Source organism: Centropristis striata, chromosome 8, assembly GCF_030273125.1.
Source record: "Centropristis striata isolate RG_2023a ecotype Rhode Island chromosome 8, C.striata_1.0, whole genome shotgun sequence".
In the NCBI taxonomy this organism is placed as follows: domain Eukaryota; kingdom Metazoa; phylum Chordata; class Actinopteri; order Perciformes; family Serranidae; genus Centropristis; species Centropristis striata.
This window is the reverse complement of record NC_081524.1, coordinates 3,908,157-3,935,837: the sequence shown is the minus strand read 5'-3', so window position 1 is coordinate 3,935,837 and position 27,681 is coordinate 3,908,157. Positions and strand designations below refer to the sequence as shown.

The window sequence follows — 27,681 nt, the reverse complement described above, 5'->3', positions numbered from 1 at the left end:
TTTTCTATTTCAAATATATATATATTTATATTAATTCGCATAGTCTGTTCAAACGTTAAATATGTATATATCAATTCTAAGATGCTTAACAAATATGCCATTTTCCCCCTCTGCTTGATTAACATCTTTTTGTAGAAAATAAACTGTAATATCAAAGGTATTTACTTTTTACAATTTCAAGGAAATCAAACTACAGTTAACAGCATAATGGATTACAACCTGCACTTCGGAAAATACGAGCATCACCTGAAAGCAGCATACGCAACTCAAAGACTTGCTGCCTTCAAAATAAAATTTTGAAATAAATATTACATTTACAATGTTACGAAAAATTGTAACAATAGCACACAGGTTTAAGAAAATAGAAACACAACATTTGTGCAGTGAACCCAAATATAAAGGTCTCTAGCCTACTTTTAATAAAAATAAATAAAGTTAAATGTACATGCAACAGAGGGCAGAACTAAGCAGGGCAGCTGATTTTATCTTTAGCCCACATTAAAAATAGTTTATAAGGAGTGATTCAGCATTGAAGTACCCGGATAGGAGTATTTGCTGCCCTTGCATGGCACAACAAATTCATAGTCTACAGACATTGTAAAGTTACCACAATGTTTCAAACTCTGAATTAATTGTTTTTGCCTCATATCTGCTGGTGTATATACTACAGTAGGTGTGTTCTGGGCCTGCTGCCAAAAAATATGATAATATCAGTTGTTACTAAAGTGTACTCTTTTTAATTAAGAGAAAATGCACAATTGATGTTTGAATGTCTTTATTATACAACAGGTGTAGCCTCAGAGGAAGGTTGACAATCATTATTTTATTGAAAATAGTAATAATATCAACAGAGGGAGTTGAATATGCAGAGCCAACATGCAGCTGAATCAGTAATGGACCACCTTCAGGACAAAGACGCGTCATGAGCAGCTCTATCTTATCTCGCTTTGCCCTTTATAGACTTACCTCTTACACCGCCACTTGAGTTTTGTCGGACGTTTGCCTTCTTCAAAGACTTGAACATGTCCACAGTAAGACTTCTGCTATCTTGTCTGCTTTTCAAGCTGGTTATCGCGCTGTCGGGTAAGAAGCCTGTTTATATTGTACACAGCATTTAAATTAATCTTGGAAATCTCCTAGTGCTAAAGGCAAGTTCATGCGTAATTACGCATCGGGTTTTTTTTTATCCAGGGAACTTCTGGCACATCACGGACTTGCACTGGGACCCTTCATACAAACTGACAGATAATCCTGAACTTGTGTGCGCATCAAGTGGCAGACGACCTGCAGCCAATGCGGGGAAGTTTGGGGACTATGCTTGTGACTCACCATGGCTCCTTATAAACTCATCTGTGTATGCCATGAAGGAAATACTACCAGACCCGGACTTCATCGTATGGACAGGGTATGTATACGCACACTGCATAAAAGGTGTTTAGTCTAAAAACCAGATAAAAACACTAAATCTGAGGGAAATGATCTTGCTGCATGGACAGATAATTTCACTTGAATTAACTCATAAAACGAGATAAGAGATACGTTTTTTTTATTTTATATATCTTGGTAAGAAACAAATAATCATCGGGTCACTCTGCTCGGGCCAGTTCATCGCTGCTTGCAGCTTTAATTTATCTTGTGTAAGAGTTAATTTCTTATTTTAATCTTATTTCTAGATTTAATAATCTTAATTTAAGAAATCTTGCCAAGTTAAATTATCTGTCCACGCAGCAAGATAACTTATTAAATTATTCTTTTTAAAGACACAAAATCACCCAAAAGACACAGAATTACCAAAAAAGAAACATTATTAAAAAGACACAAAATTATTTAAAAAAGACACAACATTATTTAAAAAAGACACAAAATGACCCAAAAAGACACAAAATTACCAAAAAAAGACACATTATTAAAAAAGACACAAAATTACCAAAACAAGACACAAAATTATTTTAAAAAAGACATAAAATGACCAAAAAAATTCACAGAATTACCAAAAAAGACGCACAATTATTAAGACACTAAATGACCCAAAAAAGACACTACATTCCCTCAGATTTAGTGCTTTTATCTAGTTTTTAGACGACCCTTTTTTTGCAGTGCACGTCAGGTAGATTGTTAATTTTTTTATATTTTATTTATGCTGGCCTGTTGAGTCCCAATTCAGTCAAGAGAAAAAAACCCTCATGTTTATACGTCTTTTTTTTTTACAAAATATGAGGGAAAAATCTTGGAAATATTGACCCACTGACAGAATATTGCCATAGGTCTCCATTGTAAAATGCATTCGTAACCTTTGGCCTACTTTAATAAAGTTTCTTCAGCTGTGGGAACAAAAATCATCACATTTACCGCAGTTGTTGTTGTGTTTTTAGAGATGACACGCCACATGTACCAAATGAGGATCTGGGAGAAGAAAAAGTGGTCAACATCATCAGCAACCTAACCCACATTATTAACCAGGTGTTTCCAAGTAAGTGTGAGGTAAAGAGACGTCACATGGATCCAAGGGGAAACATATTGCATATCTACATTCACCGTCTGACTGATATTATTGATTAAACCCTCCTCAGACACTAAAGTGTACTCTGCCCTGGGCAACCACGACTATCACCCTAAGAGCCAGCTGCCTGCAGGCCCAAACTACATCTATGAGCGAACAGCAGAAATGTGGCAGGACTGGTTGGATCCAGAATCACAGAAAACATTTAAAAAAGGTTTACAGAGCCTCCTGTTATACTTTTTTAGATCCTTTAACCCTTTGATGCACAACATGGGTCTAAAGTGACCTGACAGAGTTTTTATGTTCTATATCTTTGTAATAATTTATTTTCATCATTCAGTATTCCAGGTTTTCCTCAATTAGTTTGTTTTTAACCTTCATACATCCTAATTTTATGTTTTCCTTTATTCATTTTTAATAAAATCCCTTTTTGTGTCACTACTCTTCTAATGCACAACATGGGTCAAAAATTAACCATATCAATTTTTTAGCCAAGTAGCTTGCTAAGCTAACTACTTAGCTAACTTCTTGGCTAAGTATTTAGCTAAGTAGCTTGCTAAGCTAACTACTTAGCTAACTTCTTGGCTAAGTATTTGGCTAAGTAGCTTGCTTAGCTAACTACTTAGCTTACTTCTTGGCTAAGTATTAAGCTAAGTAGCTTGCTAAGCTAACTACTTAGCTTACTTCTTGGCTAAGTATTAAGCTAAGTAGCTTGCTAAGCTAACTACTTAGCTAACTTCTTGGCTAAGTAGCTTGCTAAGTAGCTTGCTTAGCTAAATACTCAGCTAACTTCTTGGCTAAGTAGCTTGCTAAGTAGCTTGCTTAGCTAAATACTTAGCTAACTTCTTGGCCAAGTAGCTTGCTAAGCTAACTACTTAGCTTACTTCTTGGCTAAGTAGTTAGCTTAGCAAGCTACTTAGCTTAATACTTAGCAAGCTACTTAGCTTGATACTTAGCAAGCTACTTAGCCAAGTAGTTAGCTTTGTAATAACACAAAAACTGTTTTTCTTCATAAAGTATGAGAGGCAAAATGGAAATAATGATCTGCTGCTGTTGTTATTAAAAACAAGATATTTAAAGAAAACTTGGAATATTCAATCATAAAATAAGTTGATATCAAAAGATAGAGCACAGAAACACACAGCAGCATTAAATAACATGAAGGAAATGAATGTTGTTGTGCATTAAAAGGGGGTCAATATGTTGTGCATCAAAGGGTTAACACAATTACTTTCCCATAAGAATCAATAAATCATGTAAATAACTGCTGCTCTTCTCTTTATATAGGTGGATTTTACACAGAGAAGCTGCTGAACCGAGCAGGTTTCAGGATGCTGGTCCTCAACACCAACCTCTACTACGACCAGAACAAGCTGACCCGCAACACCATCGACCCAGCGGGACAGTTCATCTGGATGGATCGGGTTCTGACACAGGCTGCTATAGACAAAGAAAAGGTACATTATTTTGTCTTTCTGTGCCTTACAACAGGGGTTAAATGGTTGAATCACACACTACAAAAAAGGTCTAAAAACCAGATAAAAACAGTAAATCTGAGGGAAATGATCTTGCTGCATGGACAGATAATTTAACTTGAGGAGAAAATTAAGATTATTAAATCTATAAATAAGCATGTTGAACGCTTAAAATGAGAAATTAACTCTTAAAACATGAAACAAATAATTTGCAGTTCATCGCTTTAATTTATCTCTTTTGCACATTTTTTGTCTTTCTTGGTCATTTTGTGAAGATGTAAAAAGACACAAAATGACAAAAAAAAAGACACAAAAGACTTAAAATCACAAAAAAAGACATAAAAAGACAAAAATTTACCAAACAAAAAAGACACAAAAAGACAAAAAAAACACACAAAAAGTTTTTGTTATCCTGGTAAGAAACTAATAATCATCAGGTCACTCTGCTCGGGCCAGTTCATCGCTGCTGGCAGCTTTAATGTATCTTGTTTTAAGAGTTAATTTCTTATTTTAAGCATTCAACATGCTTATTTCTAGATTTAATAATCTTAATTTAAGAAATCTTGTCAAGGTAAATTATCTGTCCATGCAGCAAGATCATTTCCCTCAGATTTACTGTTTTTATCTGGTTTTTAGACACACCTTTTTTTTGCAGTGCAGGTTAGAGCTCAAAGAACGCTTCAGTGAATAATAATAAACACCTTATTCCTCTTTTTAAGTTTGGTGACCAGTAAACAGGAAGAATACATTTAATTTACATCCCCTGCACGGATTATTGATGCATGAAAAAGAGATCAACTTACAACCACACTGTAAATAATCACTGTGAAATCTACTGTTTTATTCATCACTGTGTTTGAGTTTTACAGTATAGTGCTGTATAATTTACAATAAAAATCGGTCCTTGTGACAAAATTACAGTAGTGAAAACATTACTGTCGAAGAAAACACAGTAGAAAGTATGAAAAGTAAAGTAGACTACTGAATTTTTCCATTTTTATCATCATTTTGATCAGAATCAGTCCTATACAAATGCTGTTTAAATAATTAACTTAAAGTTTTTAATACAAAACACAGTATGGAATCAATTGTAAAACAGTAAATGTATTAATATAATTTTCTTTAGTGTATAGAGTAATTACTTGCAATTACTAGTTATTTCTATAAAAAGTAATGATGAAATTATAATCAAATTAACAGCGTTGTTTACTGTGCCAAATTGCCATAAACAGTATCATTAAAAATACTGTTTTTTTTTATTCTTACAGTAAACAAATCAGTCCTGTAAACACAACTAAAAAATCAGTGTTTGTTTCATTTTACAGTAAAGAAACCAGTACTGTAAAAAAAACTAAAATCAGTGTTTTTATTTTTTGTTTTACAGTATTAAAAACAGTATTGTAAATAAAAATACAGTAGTTCTACTGTTAATAATAATAATAATAATAATAACAGTAACTTACTTGTTAATTGCTGCCAATAAATTACTGTAAAAATCACAGTAAATTATTTACAGTGCAGACACTATTCTTCTAATCTGAGTTTTTGTCTTGCAAAAAGATGAATTAATTAAAAATAGTAGAACTCAGAGATGATTTTGGCCAACTGGACATTGGTTTCTCTTCCAGGTTTACATCATTGGCCACGTTCCTCCTGGTTTCTTTGAGAAGAAGCGAGGAAAGCCGTGGTTCATGCCTGAGTTCAACAGTCTCTACTTACATTTAATACAGAAGCATCATTCAGTCATACTGGGACAGTTCTTTGGTCATCATCACACCGACAGCTTCAGGATGTTCTACAGCTCAGAGGGTGAGGTCCAACACTAGTTTTTCTCCTTTGTTTACACTGGGATGTTTGCTTGGTGTTGCATTTATTTTTTACTCTGTAATTCGTGGACCTTGATAGCCTGGGTATACCCAGACTGCCTTGCGCACTCGATTTCATTTCGAACCTGCAAACAGTCTGGAGAAACTACAGCCGTTTCTTAGCCCTGTTTTAGGGATCCAATCACAGAACGGGGAGGGACGGCGGACGGAAGCTTGTAGTTTTGTAGTTTTCTTACGGATCCAACATGGCTGCAGCAGACGTGAAGCTCTCTTTGGATCTAGCTGTAGACAGTGTTCTAGATAGTTTAGAGCCAAAGTTTATTTTAAAAGAAGAACGTTTGACTTTACACTCCTGTTTCACCACGAAAAAGGATGTTTTAGCCTTAATGCTTCCAACAGGATTTGTCCAAAGCCTAATCTACCAACTAGCCCCGCTACTGCTCACTGCTGTAACCATGGTGATCTGGTGAGCCACCCAGAGACCCACAGCAGCTCGTCTATTGACCATAAAATCAGTGGATGTATGTGGCTGAATGACATGAGGGGGAATAAGGTTGAAAATAAATAATCTTGCTGAAAGCGAGAACTGGAGAAGCAAAGCAGCAAGCAGCACACACACACACACACACACTGCCGGTAGACTGTGAGCTGAAACTACGGAGCAGCCAGAGTCAGAACATGCTGCAGAAAACGTTGCAGAAGCAGAATTGAGTATTTTAGTCTCAAAGTAGAGATGGGCTAGTCTGGCTATGTAAACAATAGATATATGTATATAAGAAATGTTGTTTCTATATATATCTATGATGTGAACATCAATTTCTGTCGCTCTACATCCGTCATCTGGTATAACTGATCTGATTGGCTAAGAGCTACCTACAGACGCTTTAGATAGACATTCTAAGCGCCCAATAAACGGCTCTGGAGGATCGTAAACCACACCTCCTCTAGGGAGAAAATGAACGGCTGGTTTCCAGACTAGATCTCATTTGTGATTTAGTGGCGCGTTAGCCCGGCTAGGACCTTGATGCACAGGGAGTCTCTTTGTGCAGCTTTTAAAGAGTCAAATTTAAGAACTTTTCGAGGTATCTAAACCAGAAATGTCGACTTGGGCTGGGCGATATATCTATATGAAAGATATGTCGATATATTTTTAAATGTAATATGGAATTAGACCCTATCGCATATATCGATATAGTTTTAAAAAAAATCTTTATATTTAGTTCTTTTGTAATGTTCGTTATTCTTTCCTCATACAAATAGATTTATTTCAGGAAAAATATTGGCCTATTTTATTTCATTAGTTTTTATCTTGTTTTTAGACGCACCTTTTTTGCAGTGTGATAATAAAGGACACAAAAAGCAACTTCGACGTGCTCTTTGATTCATTTTCTAACTCAAGAGAGGAATTAATTCCACTACAGCACATAATATCGTAGTAATCTGAGGTCACGGCCCTCTTCTTCTACAGGTTCTCCTATTGGTACCATGTTCCTGAGTCCAGGTGTCACACCGTGGAAAACCACTCTCCCTGGAGTGGTGGATGGAGCCAACAACCCTGGGATCAGACTTTTTGAGTACGACACTCAAACACTCCTGGTCAAAGTAAGTCTGTGTCATTTTCTTTTAAACCTCTGAAGTCCAAGAGATTTTGGTCCGAAATTGTCAGCTTCCTTTGCATTAACCCTTTGGAGTTTGGAGCTATTTTGTTGGTTTTTGACTCTTTTTCATTCTGCCTGTATATGCAACTTAAATAATGATCACCATGCCATGTTGGTATCATCTTTTTCAGCTCAACCTCATTATTATTTTGTCATTTTGACTTACTGGATCAACATTTTGAAACACAAAAAACACACACAAAAAAATTAGACAAAAAAATCCACAGAACACACACATAAAAACCACAAGAAACACAAACATTTTTTAAAAAATTACAGAAAACACACCAAAAAAAAAAGCCCAAAATCAAACAAAAAAAACCCCAATAAACACAAAAGATTGCATTAAAAATGATGAAACACACCCTGCAAAATCAGAAAAATCTCAGCAAAAAAAGTAAAATCATGTTACTACACTAGTCAAGGTCTTTTTTTTTTACCTTTGCTGAAAAAGATCAACATTTTGAAACACAAAAAACACACACAAAAAAATTACAAAAAACACGTAAAAAAAAAAAAAAAATTCGCATAAAATTACAAAAAAACATAAATAAAAAACCTACAAAAACACAATTTTTTAAACAAAAAAATCCACAGAACACACACATAAAAACCACAAGAAACACACAAAAAAATAAAAAAATTACAGAAAACACACCAAAAAAAAAAAAAAATAGCCCAAAATCACACAAAAAAACCCCCAGTAATCACAAAAGATTGCATTAAAAATGATGAAACACACCCTGCAAAATCAGAAAAATCTCAGCAAAAAAAGTAAAATCATGTTACTACACTTAGTCGAGGTGTTTTTTACCTTTGCTGAAAAAGACTTGACGCACTAAATTGGACATGGAAACTTGTAGAAAAACCAAAACTTTAGAGTTCAGCTGACAGCAGGACTCCATGCTGCTTCATTTTTACCTCATGAAGAATCCAATCCAATCCAATCCCCTTTATTTATATAGCACAATTTTAGCAGACACAAGGTTTCCAAAGTGCTGCACAAACAATAAATACATAACACAATACAAAGAGATGTAACACAATACAAAGAGATGGAGAGAAGAAGTCATGCTCCGGCGCTTTCGGGGACTCCAGAGGGTTAAATATGTTTAGGAGCTGCTCTAAGCTGCAGCACTCAGCCACCACAAGAACACCTGTTCCAGCTTCTGTTTCTTTAACCACTCGTTTGAACACTCACAGGATGTGGTGACCTACTATATGAACCTGACGTACGCTAATGCAGTCCAGGGACTCTGGGAGAAAGAGTACCGGCTCACAGAGAGCTTCAGGGTAGCAGACGCCTCCCCGGCCTCCATGCACCAGGCCCTGCAGCGCATCGCCACAGACCGCTGCTACCTGCAGAAGTACTACGAGTTCAACTCGGTCAGCTACGACCTGTCAGAGTGTGACAGAGGTTGCCGTGCCGACCACGTGTGTGCAGCCAGAGAGGTAGACTTTGACAGGTATGAACGCTGTCTGGAGAGAGAAGGGGCGGCTGCCGTTTACGGCGGGATGCTACCGCTTCTGTCTGTGGCTGCCAGTCTGCTGTTGGCCAATCGGTAATGATTTTATTTTATTTAGTGTTTATTTGATGTGGACATAGCAATTACATTGGACAGACCAGATGCATTGTTTAACCCTTAATAGGGCACTCATCGAAATACTTGCAAATTCCAGATTTCAACCCGAGAGAATATTGGAGGATATTACATACAGCCAGAATGTGTATAAAAAAACAGCATAAGAAAATAATATTTTGAGAAAAAAGTTTACGAGATTAAAGTGGCAAATCTACGAGAAAAAAAATGCGCAGATTTATGAAAAAAGTACAAAAAAGTGGTGAATCTGGCAGAAAAAAAAGTTGCTTTTTTCCCACTTTTTCCTCATAAATCTGCGACTTTTTTGTTGCAAATTTACTAGATTAAAGTGGCAAATCTACAAGAAAAAAAGTTGCAGATTTAAAAGATTTAAGGTGGCAAATCTGCGCAGAAAAAGTTGCAGATTTATGAGAAAAAAGTGGGGGGAAAAAGCAACTTTTTTCTCCTGGATTCACCACTTTAACCCTTAATAGGGCACTCGTTGAAATACTTGCAAATTCCAAATTTCAACCCTAGAGAATATTGGAGGATATTACATACTGCTAGAATGTGTATTACAAAAAAACATATACGGACCCGGGGGAGGGGGGTAATATTTTGAGAAAAAAGTTTACGAGATTAAAGTGACAAATCCACAAGGAAAAAAAATATGCAGATTTACGAGATTTAAAGTGGTGAATCTGCGGGGAAAAAGTTGTTTTATTTTTCACTTTTTTCTCGTAAATCTGCAACTTTTTTTGCACAGATTTGCCAGTTTAAATCTCTTAAATCTGCTACTTTTTTTGTTGTAGATTTGCTACTTTAATCTAGTAAATTTGCAACTTTTTTAGCGAAATATAATCAAATGACATGGTGTCTCTGTCTGTGACGTAGCCTGATCTTTGCTGATTAGCTGGAAGAAATCCATGTGGTTCTACGACCAAACAGAGAGACATGGGGACCCAGTTTATATCCACTGAAGTTACCAAATATAGTTCTTCACCCCATAAAGGGTTAAGTGTTTTAGCACAAGTCCAAACACTTGTCCATAGGCAGTTTTTGAAAAGATAGGGCAATTAAAATTACAAGAATGGACAAAGTAAGGACCAGACAAAGATAAGAAAAAAAAACAGCGACAATGGGAAAAAAGAAGTCAAAGAAGTAAAAGCAATTTTCAATAAGGAACGTAAAAAGGCAACAGAGCAAAGGCAATATGAGCAATCAGTAAACCAGTTAAGAACTATTCATGTGTGCACTGTTGATTAGATTTTAGCCATTATCTTTTCTTATATATATTCTTTATTTTACCAGGTAAAAGTCTCGTTATAACCTTGATCATTGGATGTGTTTTCATGTTTAACTCCTATAATAATGGAGGTGAGTCAGGTACTAGACGTACTTCAGCAGGAAAAAAAACAACCTTTGGCTTCAGTAATCTGTGGTGAAGCCTGCTGACCTTGTTTTATTGTCGCATGTTGAATGCTTCATTTCCAGTCAGTAGAAAAAAAACTATGGTGTATTTATTATGTGGCTCATGAGGCTAAAGTACATATCATTCAACTGTGATTCAATCCAGACTTTTTCTTTCCCTCAAGATTTTCTGTCAAACTCTGTTGTATCTATTTAATAAAACCAGGAATGGCTAAAAGAGCTGTTTAACTCTATGGAGTCTTATAGGGCTATTTAGTCCATTTAAATCCTTTTCATGTCTTTTCGTGTCTTTTTTTGGTCATTTTGTGTCTTTTTAGTCATTGTATGTCTTTTTTTTAGTCATTTTGTGTCTTTTTTTAATCATTTTGTGTCTTTTTTTAGTCATTTTATGTCTTTTTTAGTCATTTTGTTTCTTTTTTTTTTTTATCATTTTGTGTCTTTTTTTGTAATTTTATGTCTTTTCAGTCATGTTGTGTCTTTTTTTAGTAATTTTGTGTCTTTGTGTCTTTTTAAGTCATTTTGTCTTTTTTTGTAATTTTGTGTCTTTTTTTGGTCATTTTGTGTCTTTTTTAGTCCTTTAGTCCAACATAAAATGTGATTTTGAATCTTTATTTTTACTTTCAAAACACTATCATGCCCAATAAAGAATTGTAAATGTTGCAAATGTGACCAAAGGTGTCAAATCTAACATATAAGAGGGTTCCATCCAGTTCTATCATTTGATACTAAATCTATTTGAGCTTGTCTCCAGTTTTACTTGGTATATCATCATCAAACTGAAACTGGCCTCATGGAGTTTACAGCCAGAACTTTAGAGGTAAATTTACAGTAGGGCTCCACGCTGCTTTGTTTTCTAGTCTGGATGGAGTCAACAAGTCTGGATTATTTGGAGCTTTTGGGTTAATAATTGAATGGTTTTCCAGCAACATGAATCAATGCATTATCGCAACAGTAAATCTGATGATTAACATCAATTATGCCCATATAACTTGCAAATAATACAACCTGTAACTAAACACATGAGATAAAGCTGCATATCTATAATACTTCCTGTTATCCCGTATCACTATATCAAGATTAAATGACTTTTTAATGACTGTCAGTAAACTTAGGGCACCTCAAACAGTCATAACTATTAGACTTTGAGCCTGGTGTTAAGGAACATTTATTGAGCATTGCATTTGATTGACAAATCCACAACGATGTCCTGGGATGAGACTGTAGTGCTGGTTTGAGTCCGTTCACATGATGAGCAGCTGTTTAGCGGAGGTGAAAGGCTGCATGGCTGCCTCCAGAGCTCTGCTGTAGTCATGGAGACCGACCTGGGAGCAGGCCGGAGCCGTCAGCTGTCCCTGCTGGATGAGGCGGCACAGTTCGTCCAGCATGGCCCTGAACCTCTTCTCATCTAAGGGGAAAGGTAAAAGTCACATTCAAGCACTTTTTAATGATTCTACAGGTGCATTTAAGCACCTTTGGCACCTTTTTTTTTAACCAAAGTTGTGGTTAATTACATGTTTATATACATTCCTGTAAAACTGTTCTGACACAAAGATTATGGAAGTAATGTGATTTTCAATTCTTGGCAAAACATGGCACCAAGGTTATAATAGTTTTGGAGTTTTCATTAGTTTTAGTTTTTATTTCGTTGTGAATTTTTGTTTTTAAATTCAGTTAGTTTTAATTAGTTTTTAGAGTGAGTTTGTTAGTTTTAGTTCCGTTTTTATTTTATGAAAATGCTTAGTTTTAGTTTAGTTTTTATTAGTTTTAGTGTTAGTTTTAGTTTATATGGAATGGGCTATGTGGTGCGAGATTCAAAGAGGTCATAATACATTTTCCCTTTTTTTCCCTTCGGCTTATTGAACATCCAAAGTTTACTGAGTGTTGCGCCCTAATAACTGAATGGATTACGCTATCGGAAAATTTCCAATGTTTTCTGAAAGCTGAGAAGTTGCTCTTTACAGCCAACATGGTGTCATTACGGTAATTTCACTCGGGCCTCTCCTGGAAGCCCACAAAACAGGAATACACAGCAGAAATAGAATCACTGGAAACACATGAAACAAGTTGACAAAGATGAAAACAAAGGGCATTTTCACTATAATTTTAGTTAGTTTTGGAACAACACAATACAGTTTCAGTTAGTTATAGTTAACTATAATAACCTTGCATGGCATTAAGTGTTTTCAAGGATTTCCTGCACCTGTACGAAACCTGTATTTAAAAGAAGAGGAGATTACAACGTCACTCACCGTTGGAGTGATCTCTCTTCCACTGTGTGACCCAAAATCCCCGAACCTTCACATCCTTAAAAATAAGAGCACTCTGGAGAGAACAAGTTTAGTTTTAGCACCTAAAGAGAAAGGTGTCTGTAGGTGTAAATGTGATGTTAAATCTAGAAGCTTTCATCTCACCACAGGGACGGTAACTGGCTGTTTGGCCATCCCTCCATACGTCACCATAGATCCTCCAAACCTGGAATACATGATGGGAATTATCATCAGATTTTCTCTTTAGTGTAAGACATGGGTCTCAAACTGGCGGCCAGAGGGCCAATTGCGGCCCTTGTGGCGATATTTAGTGGCCCCCACCTTGATATGAAAGTTTAATGTGAGTTTTATATGAATGGCACTTTACCGTGTTGTGTGTGGAAGGTCCCTTTAATTACTTTTTTTGGTAATTTTGTCTTTTTTAAAATAATTTTGTGTCTTTTTTTTGTAATTTTGTGTCTTTTTTGGTCAATTAGTGTCTATTTTTTAAATACTTGTGTCTTTTTGGTAATTCTGCCTTTTTTTGGTCATTTTGTTTCTTTTTGGGGTCATTTTGTGTCTTTTTAAAATAATTTTGTGTCTTTTTTGGTCATTTTGTTTCTTTTTTAAGTAATTTATTTTTTTCTGTCATTTTCTGTCTTCCTTGGTAATTTTGTGTCTTTTTTGGTCATTTTTTTGTCTTTTTTTGTAATTTTGGTGTCTTTTTTGGTAATTCTGTCTTTTTGGTCTTTTTGTGTCTTTTTTTGTCTTTTTGTGTCTTTTTTGGTCATTTTGTTTCTTTTTTAAGTAATTTATTTTTTTCTGTCATTTTGTGTCTTCCTTGGTAATTTTGTGTCTTTTTTGGTCATTTTTTTGTCTTTTTTTGTAATTTTGGTGTCTTTTTTGGTAATTCTGTCTTTTTGGTCTTTTTGTGTCTTTTTTGGTCTTTTTGTGTCTTTTTTGGTCATTTTGTGTCTTTTTTAAGTAATTTAATGTATTTTTCAGTCATTTTGTGTCTTTTTTTGTGTCTTTTTTAAGTAATTTGTTTTTTTTTCCTGTCATTTTGTGTCTTTTTTAAGTAATTAGGAGTTTTTTTTGGTAATTTTTTGACTTTTTTAGTAATTTTGTGTCTTTTTTTGGTCATTTTGATACTGCCTCCAGCGGCCCCCAGGTAATTTGAGTTTGAGACCCCTGCTGTATGATGATAATGATAGATCAGACTATATTAACAGAGATGATTCAGCATCCTCACTGTAGATGACGCAGCAGTTCTGTTGCACTCTTGCCTCCGACTCCATTCAGAGCCAGTTTAGCCTTTGGACAGGTCTTTATAAAAGAGAAAGAAAACACATATTCAGAGTGTGTTTATTCACCACACCTAAAGACACATGATCCTATCTTTTTAGCGGAGCCTCAGACCTTGAACAGTTCCTTCATCTCCGGCCGCCTCAGTGCCTCCTCTTTGATCACATGAGTAGCTCCCATGGCCTTCAGCCTATCACTGAGCTGGCTGAACTCTGGCCTTTGACAAGGAAGAAACAATGAAAAACTTCATTACAGTTGTAAATTTTTTACCACACACAAAAAAAAAAACCTTTCCACTATCTCACAGTCAGGTGGACTGATCTGAGCCAATCAGTACGTTTACATGACACTTGAAAAAAACGAATTATTGCCTTAATCTGACTATAAGTGCTGTTCTCCAACTCTGATTAGGAGCCCAGATAATGTGATTAGAATATGATTTTCGCCGGCATGTATGAAAAGACAACGCATGTGCACATTCTACATGCTCCACCCCCACGCTGGTGTATGACCCCGGAACAAAAACATCCAAGAGAGCCGGTTACATTAGCCAGTCGTGTTAGCCGGTCACGTTAGCCAGTCGCACATTAGCTGGTCGCGTTAGCCGGTCACGTTAGCCAGTCGCACATTAGTTGGTCGCGTTAGCCGTCACGTTAGCCGGTCGCACATTAGTTGGTCGCGTTAGCCGGTCACGTTAGCTGGTCCCATTAGGCGATCGCATTAGCCGGTCACGTTAGCCGGTCGCACATGAGCCGGTCACATTAGCCGGTCGTGTTAGCCGGTCGTGTTAGCCAGTCGTATTAGCCAGTCTCATTAGCCGGTCACGTTAGCCGGTCACACATGAGCCAGTCAAATTAGCCGGTCGCACTAGCCGGTCACATTAGCCAGTCGCGTTAGCCAGTCGCACATGAGCGGGTTACATTAGCCAGTCACATTAGCCAGTCGCGTTAGCCAGTCGCACATGAGCGGGTTACATTAGCCAGTCACGTTAGCCAGTCGCGTTAGCCAGTCGCACATGAGCGGGTTACATTAGCCGGTCACATTAGCCGGTCCCGTTAGCCAGTCGTATTACCCGGTCGTATTAGCCGGTCGCATTATCCGGTCGCACATTAGCCGGTCAGTAGCGACGTCACAAAGTGTCTAACTGAGGTCAACAGAAAGGGCGCCATATTAACCTGCTGAAACGACGCATATCACCACCCAGTGTTGAGGAGGAGGACACGTTCCCGTCAGTTATTCAGTTTTCTCAGTTGCATGTAAACTGGGACAAGGACAGAAGTCCTATTAGACGCCAAAATCAATTTTTAAGCATAGCTCGATTAAACTGTGCATATAAACGCACTGAATGACTTGGACTAAAAAATGGAGTCTCCTGAACAGACTTAAAATACTTGAGTTCACCTGTCTCTGATGACGTTGATGGTGTTTATTCCCCTTGCAGCAGCAATCTGTATTACGGCCTGCCCGACTCCACTGTTGGCTGCGTTTTGGATCACAGAATCACCTGCAAGGACAGCAGATTAAAACTGTTGCATTATGAGGGCGTGGCCTGAGACTTTAGAGAGGGCGTGGCCTGAGACTTTCCCGGTGGACACTTTTCCCCCTAAAGGAAACACGGCTAACGGCTCTGTGTGTGGAAGTGATTACCTGGCTTGAGATCTTCAAAGTCAGACAGCATCCTGAAGGCGGTGCAGGGGTTGACTCCCAGGGTGGCAGCAGACAGCAGGGGGAGGTCACTGGGCAGCGAGATGACATCATCCTCCGCTAACACCGCCTCCGTCCTCCACGTCCCTGCTCACACAAGACACAGAACTCTTTAAAACATGTTGAGTGATATAATGTGACCCTGTGGAGTCCTTCTAGTAATGCAGGCTGTTATTTACCGAGACCAGCATCTTTTGGAATGACCCAGTCTCCAGTTTTGAGGGATTTCACCTGGCAACCCACCTCTACCACCTGCGCTACGCCCTCATTGCCCCCAACAGCTGGGAGGTCAGGCAAGATAGCATAAGTACCTGATGGAAAAAAACAGAAAAACCATCGGATAAACTGATCTTTATACTGCCCTACAAAGTCTAACTGCAGTAACTATGCAAGGGTAAATCTGAGAAAAACTGCTTTAAAGTTTTTTAAAGTGTTTTAACTGGCCAGCCAAATGTTTTATAGGTAGATAACTGATATGACACTTATTTCTACATGTATTGATGATGTAATTTTTATGCTCAAAAATCATGGTGATTTATTTGATCTTTAACCCCAAAAACGTAGTTACTGCATTGCTGTAAAAGGTTCTAATAATAATGTGAAAGCAGTGCAGTAACTACAGTGTTGTCGTCTTCTTTCAGCTTTTATATTTTGTTTTCAGTGAATAAACATTTTCAAATTGATTTTGTTATCAGTGTATTTAAAAGTGTTTAACAACTCTATTCAAAGATTTGCATATTTTAGACTTAATATTATAAAGTAATATTACATTTTAGTCTTAATATACTTTTATCTCACTTTTTTACTTCATCACTATCTAGATAATAATTTACCTTTCAAATAAACTTATAATTCCCATTATTTTTATGTTTAAATTAGTATATATATATATATATATATATATATATATATCCAAGTAATTATACAATTATTTATGTATAATTATAATTACTGCTTGGTTTTGAGTTGGATTTTGTGGTTTTTATATCATTATTTCTCTGAAATAAAGCAAAATTGAAATCTAAAACTTTGTCACAAGATAAAACAGACAATCATTTTTAGTTTTAACTCAATGGGTATCAGAGGTATCAGAAAAAAAACACACCAAAAAAGCACCTTGAATCATGTTGATGTCAGATGGGTTGATTGGAGCTGCCAGCATCTTAACCAGGACATCCTTTGCACCCACGGGGGGGAGGTCTACATCCTCCAACCTGGCAACCAAAAACAGAAAACCTTTTAACACCAGATGGTTTTGATTGTTATGATATAAAATAGAAGGAAAGTATGAAATAAGTTAAGTCCAGCAGATGGCGGTAAATGCAACGGAAATGATGCTAACTGCCAATAAACACCAAAGAAGAAGAAGAAGAAGAAGAAGAAGAAGAAGAAGAAGAAGAAAACTCATCGAAATATTTATTATAAACCTGATCATACTGATGGCGAAATTTCATATTCATAAATGCAAATTTGCTAGAAGAAAACCATCTTTTGTTGCCTTTCACCATGAGCTCAGGCAGTACATCGCCTCTATTAAATTGTCCAATAACCAAAAAGCTATCAAAACAGTTGATATTTGTGAACTATTAAATATATTATTGTAAGCCCTTCCCCCCGGCGTAGATTATACATGTGAAATTCTTTTGTAATGAATTGTATATTTTTGATGTTTGTGAAACAAAGTTATAATAAAAAAAAAATAATAATAATAAAATAAAATAAAAAACTTGTTTGCCAAAGCCAAAGTAGTGGCTTTTTAAAAAATAAAATAATTAATTGTTACTGAAAAAAAAAAAAAAAAAAAAAGAAGAAGAAGAAGAAGAAGAAGAAGAAGAAGAAGAAGAAGAAGAAATAAGAAGAAGAAGAAGAAGAAGAAGAAGAAGAAGAAGAAGAAATAAGAAGAAGAAGAAGAAGAAGAAGAAGAAGAAGAAGAAGAAGAAATTATGGTTGTTGCTATGGTGGTTGCTATGGTTGTTGCCCTCTCTTGCCCCCAGGAAGCAGTAATGAGCCCGGTACAGCTTCATTTCACACCACAATAAGGCGAAGAAGACATCACAGTAGAAAACTTGGACAAGCGACACAGAAAGGAGAGATTTATGTTTTATCACACGTGTTTTCAATCAGTATTTTTTCCGTGTTAGAAGAGAAACTACTAGAACAGCGAGCAGTCACGTGTTGCCGTTGCTACCAGCCGTTACGACCGTTAGAGACCCTCTTTAGCTCCACAACAACTGTAGATATTTTGTTTAAATAATGTATTTAATGGTTATTAAGTCAGGTGGTCTTACTGGAGGACGCGGGAGGGGTCTCCGTGTTTCCTGTAGAGAAGAGCCCTGCATGTTGGAGCAGAAAGTGGAGCTGAGTGGCTGAAGAGAGATGTTAAACCAGCAGCAGAGACGCTGCTCCTGCAGCCTGCCCGGCTCCTTAAACACACCGTGGTAAATAACGGCCACATCGCGATCCAGGAGCTCACTATAAACTATAAAAATGACCCCACTATGCAGGTATATCTGTCATGTGAGCTGTGAGTTTTGCTAGGTCTCCTGTCCCTGTGAGGCCATGTTGGACAGGTTGTCATTGGGAATATAAACAGAGAACAGCGCCTCTAGTGGACAAACATCAGATAGCACCATTAGACTGGATAAAGCAGTAGTTCTCAACCTTTTTGAGTCGCGACCCCCAATTTAACATGCATGTTGTCCGCGACCCCGACTCACTGAACACAATCTCACACGCACAGTTCAGATCACCCAAAAAAGAAACAAAATGGCCAGAAAAAGGGAACAAAATGACCAAAAAAAGACACAAAATGACCACAAAAGACACAAAATGATCAAAAAAAGACACAAAATGACCAAAAAAGAAACAAAATAACCCAAAAAAGAAAAAAATACCAAAAAAAAGTCCCAAAATGACCAAAAAAAGGAAACAAAATGACCAAAAAAGACACAAAATGACCAAAAAAAGAAACAAAATAACCCAAAAAAGAAAAAAAATACCAAAAAAAGACACAAAATGACCAAAAAAAAGGAAACAAAATGACCAAAAAAGACACAAATTGACCACAAATTGACCAAAAAAAACACAAAATGACAGAAAAAAGACACAAAATGATTAAAAAAAAGATACAAAATGACAAAAAAAACCCCACAAAATTACCAAAAAAAATCATTAAGTGACCAAAAAGTCTAAAACACATTAACACATGAACACTTTAACACAGTGGAGACAGAGCTGACTTCCAAAATGATTTGGCGACCCCCAGAAATCATCTCGCGACCCCAATTGGGGTCCCGACCCCAAGGTTGAGAATAGCTGGTATAAAGTACCTTTGGGTTTTAGGGGGTTACCAGGCAGAAAAAAGAGAAATTGATGGTTTTCTTTTTACATTTCAGTTCCTGTAATGCAACACTGTGGCAGAAGGTTCTCATACACATCCTGTTTATTTGTTTTTGAGTCAACAAAACATTTACATAGATAGACAGACAGACAGACAGACAGACTTTATTTATCCGAAGCTGGGAAATTACAGTGTAGCAGCAGCATTACACACAGAGCCAATAACTACACAATTAAATAATAATAATAATGCATTTTATTTATAGGCGCTTTTCAGGACGCTCAAGGTCGCCTTACAATAAACAATAAAAAATAAAACAATAATAATAAAAACAGCAATGGCAGTAATAATATACAGCAATAAAACAATTACAAATAAGAACAATAATAAAAACAACAATGACAGTAATAATAAACAACACTAAAACAGCACAGACAAAAATTGGCAACATTAATAAAATGATGAATATATTAGCCAGTGTAAACAGGTGCATTTTGAGATGTGACTTGAAGGTTGGTAGTGTTAGAGAGCAGATGTACTGAGGGAGTTTGTTCCAGAGTCAAGAGGCAGAGCAGCTAAAAGATCTTAGTCCCATTGTGGTTAAATGGGCGGAAGGGGTGAAGAGGAGTAAAAAGAAGTAAATAAAAAGAACCACCTAGGCATATTCAAGCAATAAAATGCAATAAAAATGAAAATGTCTAAAGAAGGAGTATTGATTGTAGTGCAGAATTAAATATAAATACACAGTATAAAAATATAGGTGCCATGAAACAAATAAGGTGCAATGAACAGTGTGCATAAAAAACACATAAGTGCATTGTGACTGTATGTTCTGACCAGACTTTTAGTTATTGTACAGTGTGATGGCATGTGACAGGAAATATTTTTTATATCTGTCCCTTCGACTCGTCTTTCTACTGTGTGATGGAGAGGCTTGTAGAACCTGATAATGTAATAACTTCCCGATAATGTAATAAAATGCATTTTCCAATAATGTAATACACTTTTTACCAATAATGTAATAAAGTATAACATTAATGGGAGGTTATTACATTATCAGGTTAGCCTTCATTTCCCAAGTCCTGATAATGTAATAATTCCCCAATATTGTAATAATTTAACAGCAGACCACCCATTACTTGGGTTTAAGTGGTGATACTGTGTATCAACTCTAGCTCAAGAGCTCTAGCGCCACCAACAGGTCAAAGTTGAATGTTTATTCACTTTTGACCCGTTCCTCGCAGCTCGTTAAGAAGAGTAAGAAGGAGTCTCCAAAAGTCTCCAATAACACCAGAAAAAGTCGCTGGATTTGTCGCCAGTCACTTTTTTGAAAAATAGTCACTAAGGGGATCTGAAAAGTCACTAAATATAGCAACAAACAAAATGTATTCTAATCGTGGCGGCCAAAATCGTGATCGCGATTAAAATTTGGTTAATTGTGCAGCCCTCCAGTACCATTATATTGTGCAATAATCCACTCAGGAACAAAAAGCAGCACCCAACAATATAATAAAGTCTAATTTAACTCCACAAACAGCCACAAATATCACCAGTTTAATCACGCTGGATTTGTCTCCAGACGCTTTCTTGAAAAATAGTCACTAAGGGGGTCTGAAAAGTCGCTAAATTTAGCAACAAAGTCGCTAAGTTGGCAACACTGCTTCACCGGCTTTTACAAATGTCGCGTGTTGTTGTCGTGTAGAGTACTACGTTACATCCTGCTTAGCGTTCTATCCAATCAGTAACCAGGCTTTTAGCAGGGGAGAAAAAAGACCCTGCTCTTCTAAAGGGACGAAAAAAGTCCGCTCCGGACGGCTCGTATTCAGATTAGGGCCGTTTCGGCGTGTGAGACCCGCCTCATTCTGGTATTGGGCTGTAGTGGAAACAGCCCTTATTCAAGGTTTTAAAAACTGCTTGGATTTTGAATGCAGTGCTTTAAAATGATCCTACTGTTTATATTGTGTCCCAGGTTACTATTGTGGGAATCATCAGGAGCACAGACAAGTCCATGACCAACATCCAGTACAAGGTGGACGACATGACGGGAGCTCCAATGGATGTGAAGCAGTGGGTCGACACTGAGGTCAGGGACTGGAGTCAACAGGGTTCTGCTGTTGTCATTAATATCAATCACTTTAAAAGAAGCATCAATGTTTCTGAAGTAAAAAGAAATGCATGATAAATAAAAACCCAATACCATGAAGGTCACATTACTGGTTCCCTGTTCAACTCAGGTTCTCTGATCACTTCTTTCACTTCTCTAATGTATTATTAACCTGAAGGAGTTCTGCTTCACTGTTGGTTATTCACACCCCAAAAAACTATGACCAAATATGTTCATCTAGATGATCATGAGTTGGCACCCACATCTTTAAACACTTACTGTGTGTAGACCCATGATATAAATGTTATAATACGCTACTTTTAGAACGGTTGGCTCCATTATTATGTATTGATGACGTATATTTAACCGTCCCAAGCTTTCTGCCACTCCTTATTATAACTATGAATGACATGACAATGGCTTTCTCAGAAAAACAAGTAATGGAAAAAAAAATAATAAAATAAAATAATAATAATAATAATAAATAAAAAGAAATACAAGTAACATTAAAAAAAATAATAATTAATTGAAAAAGAAATACAAGTAACATTGAAAATAAATAAATATAAGAAATTAAAAAAAGAAATACAAGTAACATAAAAAAAGAAAAGAAAAGAAAAGAAATTCAAGTAACATTAAAAATAATAATAATAATAAAATAAAACAAGTAATGGACTCACAAAGAGAAGTTTCTAGCATTGAAGGATGTGTTTTGTATTTGCAGTTTGATGCTGTGTGCCTGTTTTAAAACGACCTTTTTAATGTCACAAGGTGCTGAGTTTGATACGAGGCTGCCCGGATCCACAGGGAATCAGCATCTACGACGTAAAACAGAGGCTCGGCACCATGAGTATGGCTATCATAAAGTAAGAAGCTTTACTTTGTGTTGTGAAAAAACAATATACAATAAACTCAGTCGCTTTATCACAACGATTAAAAACCTTATCCCCTAGGCTGGGAAGAAGAGCGTAAAAAAGGTTCATGTGTTGCTCATTGACAGTGAATTAGTGGTTTGCACTCTGGTTTAAAAATAAACAGAAACTGAGCTGTACATTTTTAAACTCGTAAAAATGTCAAAGATTTTAGTTCCCTTTTACAAATAACTTAGTTATTTGGTCCTCTTATACCAGCAGCAAATGAGAGGTTGGACCTGAACATGGAACGCATCAATATGACTCACTGTTTCCTGCTTATAACACCTAAATATCAGCTCATCTTGAAACTCACAGGTTGAAAAGGTTGGCAGGGTAAACAGCACGGAGCTTTCATTTTAATTATTTTTTAAAGCGTTAACATTTTGAAAAGTTCTACTTTAAGGTAAGTAAATATGCTTATTTATCTAATCAAACATTGCAGGTCAACTTTGTAATTGAAATTCCACATTCAGTGTCTGGAATTTGAGCTTTAGGGTTGACAATGGTTTGTTTGTTTATTTGTTTGTTTGTTTTAAAATTATTCTGTAATCAGAGTTATGAATAGACCTTCTTATTGTCACCATTTTCAAAGGATCCACAAGGCACCTGAGAGGAAGCTGCTGATTTGATTTAAACAGCAATACAATAGATTAAACAATTGCTGACCCTCAGCAATTTTGATAATTAAGTCAAAATCTAGTGACTATCACCTACACCATGGGTCTCAAACTCATGGCCCGCAGGCTAATTGCGGCCCTCGTGACGATATTTTGTGGCCCCCACCTTGATATGAAAGTTTAATGTGAGTCTTATATGAATGGCTCTTTACCGTGTTATGTGTGCAAGGTCCCTTTAATTACTTTTTTTTGGTAATTTTGTGTCCTTTTTTGGTAATTGTGTGTCTTTCTTAAAAATAATTTTGTGTCTTTTTTTAATAATTGTGTGTCTTTTAATGATTTTGTGTCTTTTTAAAATATTTTTTTGTCTTTTTCGGTAATTCTGTGTTTTTTTTTAATATAATTGTGTCTTTTTTTGGTAATTTTGTGTCTTTTTTGTGTCATTTTGTGTCTTTTTAAAATAATTTTGTGTCTTTTTAAATAATTTTGTGTCTTTTTTGGTAATTCTGTGTCTTTTTTGGTCATTTTGTGTCTTTTTTTGGTCATTTTGGAAACATCAGGAAACACTAATGAATAAAAGAGTTTTTAGCCTGGACTTGAACGTTTCAATAGAGGGGGCAGATCTGATGGAGAGAGAGATACTATTCCACAGACTTCAACATGTGCATTTACATGTCTGTCAAATTTGTAAAAGAGGAATTGAAAATCACACCAAGATCTTTGACATGGGGTTTGACAAGAGTATTTCCTCAGCTGTTGGAGATGGATTTAGTGGAGTTAGGGGGGCAAAACAAGAGAACCTACAACTTCCTTTCATTCAGCTGTAAGAAGTTTTGTGCCATCCACCATTTAATGTCCTTAAGGCAATCCATAAGATGATTTAGGTTGCGTTGGTCATTAGGTTTCTGGGAGAGATAGAGCTGAGTATCATCTGCATAGCAGTGGAAGGAGATGTTGTACCTTTGGATGTTTTGACCAAGGAGAAGCATGTCAATGGAGAACAGAATGGGACCTAGGATAGAACTCTGTGGTACCCCACAGGAGAGCTGAGCTTAAGGGGAGAAAGGTTGGCCGTGTTAACAGAGAAACATCCATTGCTGCATGAGGATGTGATCCAGATTAGGGCAGTGGCACTAACACCCACTCCAAACTGGAGATGGTCAAGTAGGATGTTATGATCTACTGTGTCAAATGTTGCACTGAGGTCTAGTAAAACCACGTCAGCACAGTCACCAGACCTTTAAAACTCTTTATAACATCAAAGTTATGCAAGAACACAGCCAAACTAACCGATTGAGGCAATGGTCAATCAGCAAGTTCTATGTTCTGCAAGGTAAAATTACTGGTTTTGTTAAAGGAATCTGTTGGTATTGAAGAGAGCATAGATAATGGCATCAGTTCTCTTTGGAAAAGGCTTTCTGAGCATCAATAATATGCTAAATAATAATTTGAAAATTATTATTTTAACAACCTCCTTTAGACAACCGTCTCTCTTAGTTTTCACATTTTGACTGGTGTTTGTTTACTTCCTTTGGTTTAGGGCCATAATGGAGCCACCAGTGAAGAGCGAGGTCATTCTCTCAGTTTACATCATTGCCTTCCTCATCGGCCTGCCAGCCAACCTGCTGTCTCTCTACGCCTTCAGCGTTAAGATCCACTCCAAGCCACTTCCAACAGACATCCTGCTCCTCAACCTGACCGTCTCCGACCTGCTCTTCTTGATCGTTCTTCCTCTCAAGATGCACGAGGCAGCTTCAGGCATGGAATGGCATTTACCCGGCTTCATGTGCTCCATCACCTCCTTCACCTTCTTCTCCACAATCTACACCAGCTCCTTGCTGCTGATGGCAGTCAGTGTGGTGCGCTACATTGGTGTAGCTTACCCCGTCACCTACCATCAGCTGCTCAAACCCGTGTACGCGATCATTGTCAGTGCTGTAATATGGCTGATCTCAGCAGCACACTGCAGCATTACTTTCATCACCCAACACCACCCGTCCCTGTCCAGCAATGACTCCAACGTCTGCTACGAGAACTTTACTGACAAGCAGTTGCAGATCCTCCTCCCATTACGTTTGGAGTTTTTCATCGTGCTTTGCCTCATACCTCTTCTAATTTGTGTTTACTGCTACTTGCGCTGCATTCTGATCCTGTACAGCCGCCCCAGGATATCCCGCATGCAGAAGCAGAAGGCCATCGGCATGGCCATGGGGACTCTGGCTGTCTTCCTCATTTGTGTGTTTCCATACAACTTCTCTCATGTGATGGGTTATATCCAAGGTAAGAGCCCAAAATGGAGGTACTACACCTTGCTGCTCAGCACCTTCAACACCTGTATTGATCCCATCATCTTCTACTTTTCCTCCTCTGCTTTCCGCTGCACTAGTAAAAAGTCAGTTTTCAGGACGCATGTGATCACTGTTTCAGCATTACAAAGGCCAGCCACAAGCTCTGACACTGGAGTGTAACATGTGCTTTCAATACAATATGTGCAATTATGTCTTCAATGTTATTATACGACTGTATGTTATGGACATTATATCAGAATGTGTACAGATTGCCTTGACAGTTTAATTTGGTTGGGCTCAGTTTTGCAGGCCACTGGGTAACAAAATATCATTATATATATCCTGCTCAAAGGGACTGAGCTGCTTTCCAAACCAAACAATTGTAGATACTTTCATGACAAAACCACAAGATATGTTTGATGCATATGCAAAATTTACAGTAAATTCTTAATTTCTGTGTGGGTATTGATATTCTTTGCAGCCTTGACAATATTATCTCCTGTTTACTTTAACGTGAGCAGACAACTCTGATATGCACAGAATCGTCTAGCATAAGATAATGACACAATAACAAAACTATTGTATAGTAAAGAAAAAAAGTTCTTTGGTGTAAATAAATGTGGGTCTACACCACTGGGTCCAGACCGCTGGTCCAGACCACTGGGTCCAGACCACTGGGTCCACACCACTGGGTTCAGACCACTGGGTCCAGACCGCTGGGTCCACACCACTGGGTCCACACCACTGGATCCACACCACTGGGTCCAGACCACTGGGTCCAGACCGCTGGGTCCACACCACTGGGTCCACACCACTGGGTCCAGACCACTGAGTCCACACCACTGGGTCCACACCACTGGGTCCACACCACTGGGTCCAGACCACTGAGTCCACACCACTGGGTCCACACCACTGGGTCCAGACCACTGGTCCGGACCGCTGGCTCCAGACCACTGGGTCCACACCACTGGGTCCACACCGCTGGGTCCAGACCATTGGGTCCAGACCACTGGGTCCACACCACTGGGTCCACACCACTGGGTCCAGACTGCTGGGTCCAGACCTTTTGCTGTCGTGTGCAAAATGTGCATTGCTTGCGCCTCTTCAAGGGCCCGCTACTGGCAAAAGAGGCCAAGTGCCAAATGCAGCAAGTATTCAGGTAAAGTACATGTGAAAATTATCTGCAGCTCTAGCTCCACTGACTGAACTCACTGACACACACAGGCGCAAATTGTTTCATATTTTGTGTTTTTACCATTTAAAACATGTGGGTTAACATTCCTAAAAGGGCATTAAAGGGTTAAATTATTTAAGAAATACATGTAAATTTTATATTAATCAGGACTGAAGTTGGTCAAGAGATTTGATCCATTGAAAGTGAAAAAAAAATATATATATATATTATATCTTAATAGCTCTTTTTAAGAAGTGAACATTTTTTGCACCAAGGATAAAAGGTGGGGTATTTTTTTTATAAACTCACAGTGCTCAAAAATTAATAATGCATTTAAATCAATGTTGTTGTTAATTGTTGATGTATCCAAGGGTCTAGTAATCCCCCCCAAAAAATTCCAGTTTGCACTTAGTATATGGAAAATATTTCATATTTTGTGTTTTTATAATTTAAAACATGTGGATTTACATTTCTAAAAGGGCATTAAAGGGTTAAAATTATTTAAGAAACACATGTAAATTTTATAGTTACGAACAGGACTGAAGTTGGTAAAAAATATATATATTATATATTTTTATAGCACTTTTTAAGAGGTGAACATTTTTTGCACCTATGGTAATACATTAACATTTTCTGAAGGGGTGCACAAGGGTTAAACGGGAAATTAACAGTGCTAATATAATTTTACCATAATATTACAAAAAGTTGCACCGTATTTATTATAAAATTTAAGAAAGATTTTTGTGTTAACTGCTCTCTGTGTGAGTCTGAGCCTGAAGCTGTGATGCACCGCCACCTTCTGGACAGAAGTTATAGATTTGATCAAAGTGATGACAGTCTTGTCTTTGGAGTGGAGTAATGTGCTTTTTGGTGTTCATGATGTAGGCAGCAGGAAACAGAAAGAACTTTGTATCATAAATTTAATAAATTATTTTAGGAAAATATCATATACATTACAGTCTATGGGTAAAAGCCTTTTATTTTCAATTTATGTCTTCCAAATGTGAGTTCCAACAAAACTTTCATCTTGAAATAAGTTTGTTTTTACTTGACCAATATATTTATTATTAAAATCTTTTATCTTGAAATCCAATTCCATTCAGAGAGAGATTGAATATATGAAATATTTACTTCATGAAAACATACATGTCTTTTAATTAGCTGGATCAATCCTGAAGGGATGACTTTAGTAACAGCATTGTATTCCTTAAAGGGAAAGCTGTGCTTTGTCATGAAGTTTTCATATGACAATATTGAGCCATACTTTTATATTGAGAATACTTTTCTCCACCACTGAGTATTCCAAATGGTTAGCTCATATTTGTCTTTTTTTTAAATATATATAACTTTTATTTCACATTCATTTATAGAACATATACAGCAGTAGAGTAGTGCAGTCACAGAAGTAGCAGGGTAAACATTACATTAATAATATTTGAGAAACATCTAAATAATACAAAACTAAATAAATAGAAAATGAAAATAATAACAATAGTATTAAAATAATAATTTATATATA

The 27,681-nt window shown here is 36.9% G+C and overlaps 3 protein-coding genes across 4 annotated transcripts; 2 read left to right on the top strand and 1 right to left on the bottom strand.

Annotated features, from left to right (window-relative positions):
* Positions 1-674: 674 nt before the first annotated feature.
* On the top strand, positions 675-9,191 carry smpdl3b (sphingomyelin phosphodiesterase acid like 3B). Its single transcript, XM_059339769.1, has 8 exons — positions 675-1,083; positions 1,192-1,405; positions 2,373-2,470; positions 2,571-2,714; positions 3,788-3,957; positions 5,604-5,784; positions 7,270-7,403; positions 8,663-9,191. Exons 1-8 carry the CDS (start codon positions 1,023-1,025, stop codon positions 9,023-9,025), a joined length of 1,365 nt encoding a protein of 454 aa, XP_059195752.1. The 5' UTR covers positions 675-1,022; the 3' UTR covers positions 9,026-9,191.
* A 2,426-nt stretch (positions 9,192-11,617) lies between these two features.
* On the bottom strand, positions 11,618-18,332 carry mecr (mitochondrial trans-2-enoyl-CoA reductase). The gene is made up of 10 exons (XM_059340262.1): positions 18,014-18,332; positions 16,842-16,939; positions 15,905-16,036; positions 15,669-15,812; positions 15,423-15,525; positions 14,136-14,238; positions 13,969-14,042; positions 12,882-12,942; positions 12,720-12,792; positions 11,618-11,875 (listed from the first exon to the last, which is right to left on the bottom strand). Exons 1-10 carry the CDS (start codon positions 18,178-18,180, stop codon positions 11,712-11,714), a joined length of 1,119 nt encoding a protein of 372 aa, XP_059196245.1. The 5' UTR covers positions 18,181-18,332; the 3' UTR covers positions 11,618-11,711.
* LOC131977013 (free fatty acid receptor 3-like) lies at positions 18,130-25,656 on the top strand. 2 transcript variants are annotated; one of them, XM_059340260.1, is made up of 4 exons: positions 18,130-18,229; positions 21,035-21,148; positions 21,941-22,035; positions 24,241-25,656. In XM_059340260.1, exons 1-4 carry the CDS (start codon positions 18,224-18,226, stop codon positions 25,166-25,168), a joined length of 1,143 nt encoding a protein of 380 aa, XP_059196243.1. In that variant the 5' UTR covers positions 18,130-18,223; the 3' UTR covers positions 25,169-25,656. The 2 variants fall into 2 exon arrangements, with proteins under 2 accessions (XP_059196243.1, XP_059196244.1); XM_059340261.1 differs by lacking the exon at positions 21,035-21,148 and having other exon boundaries at positions 18,138-18,229; positions 24,241-25,653.
* The last annotated feature ends 2,025 nt before the right edge of the window (positions 25,657-27,681 follow it).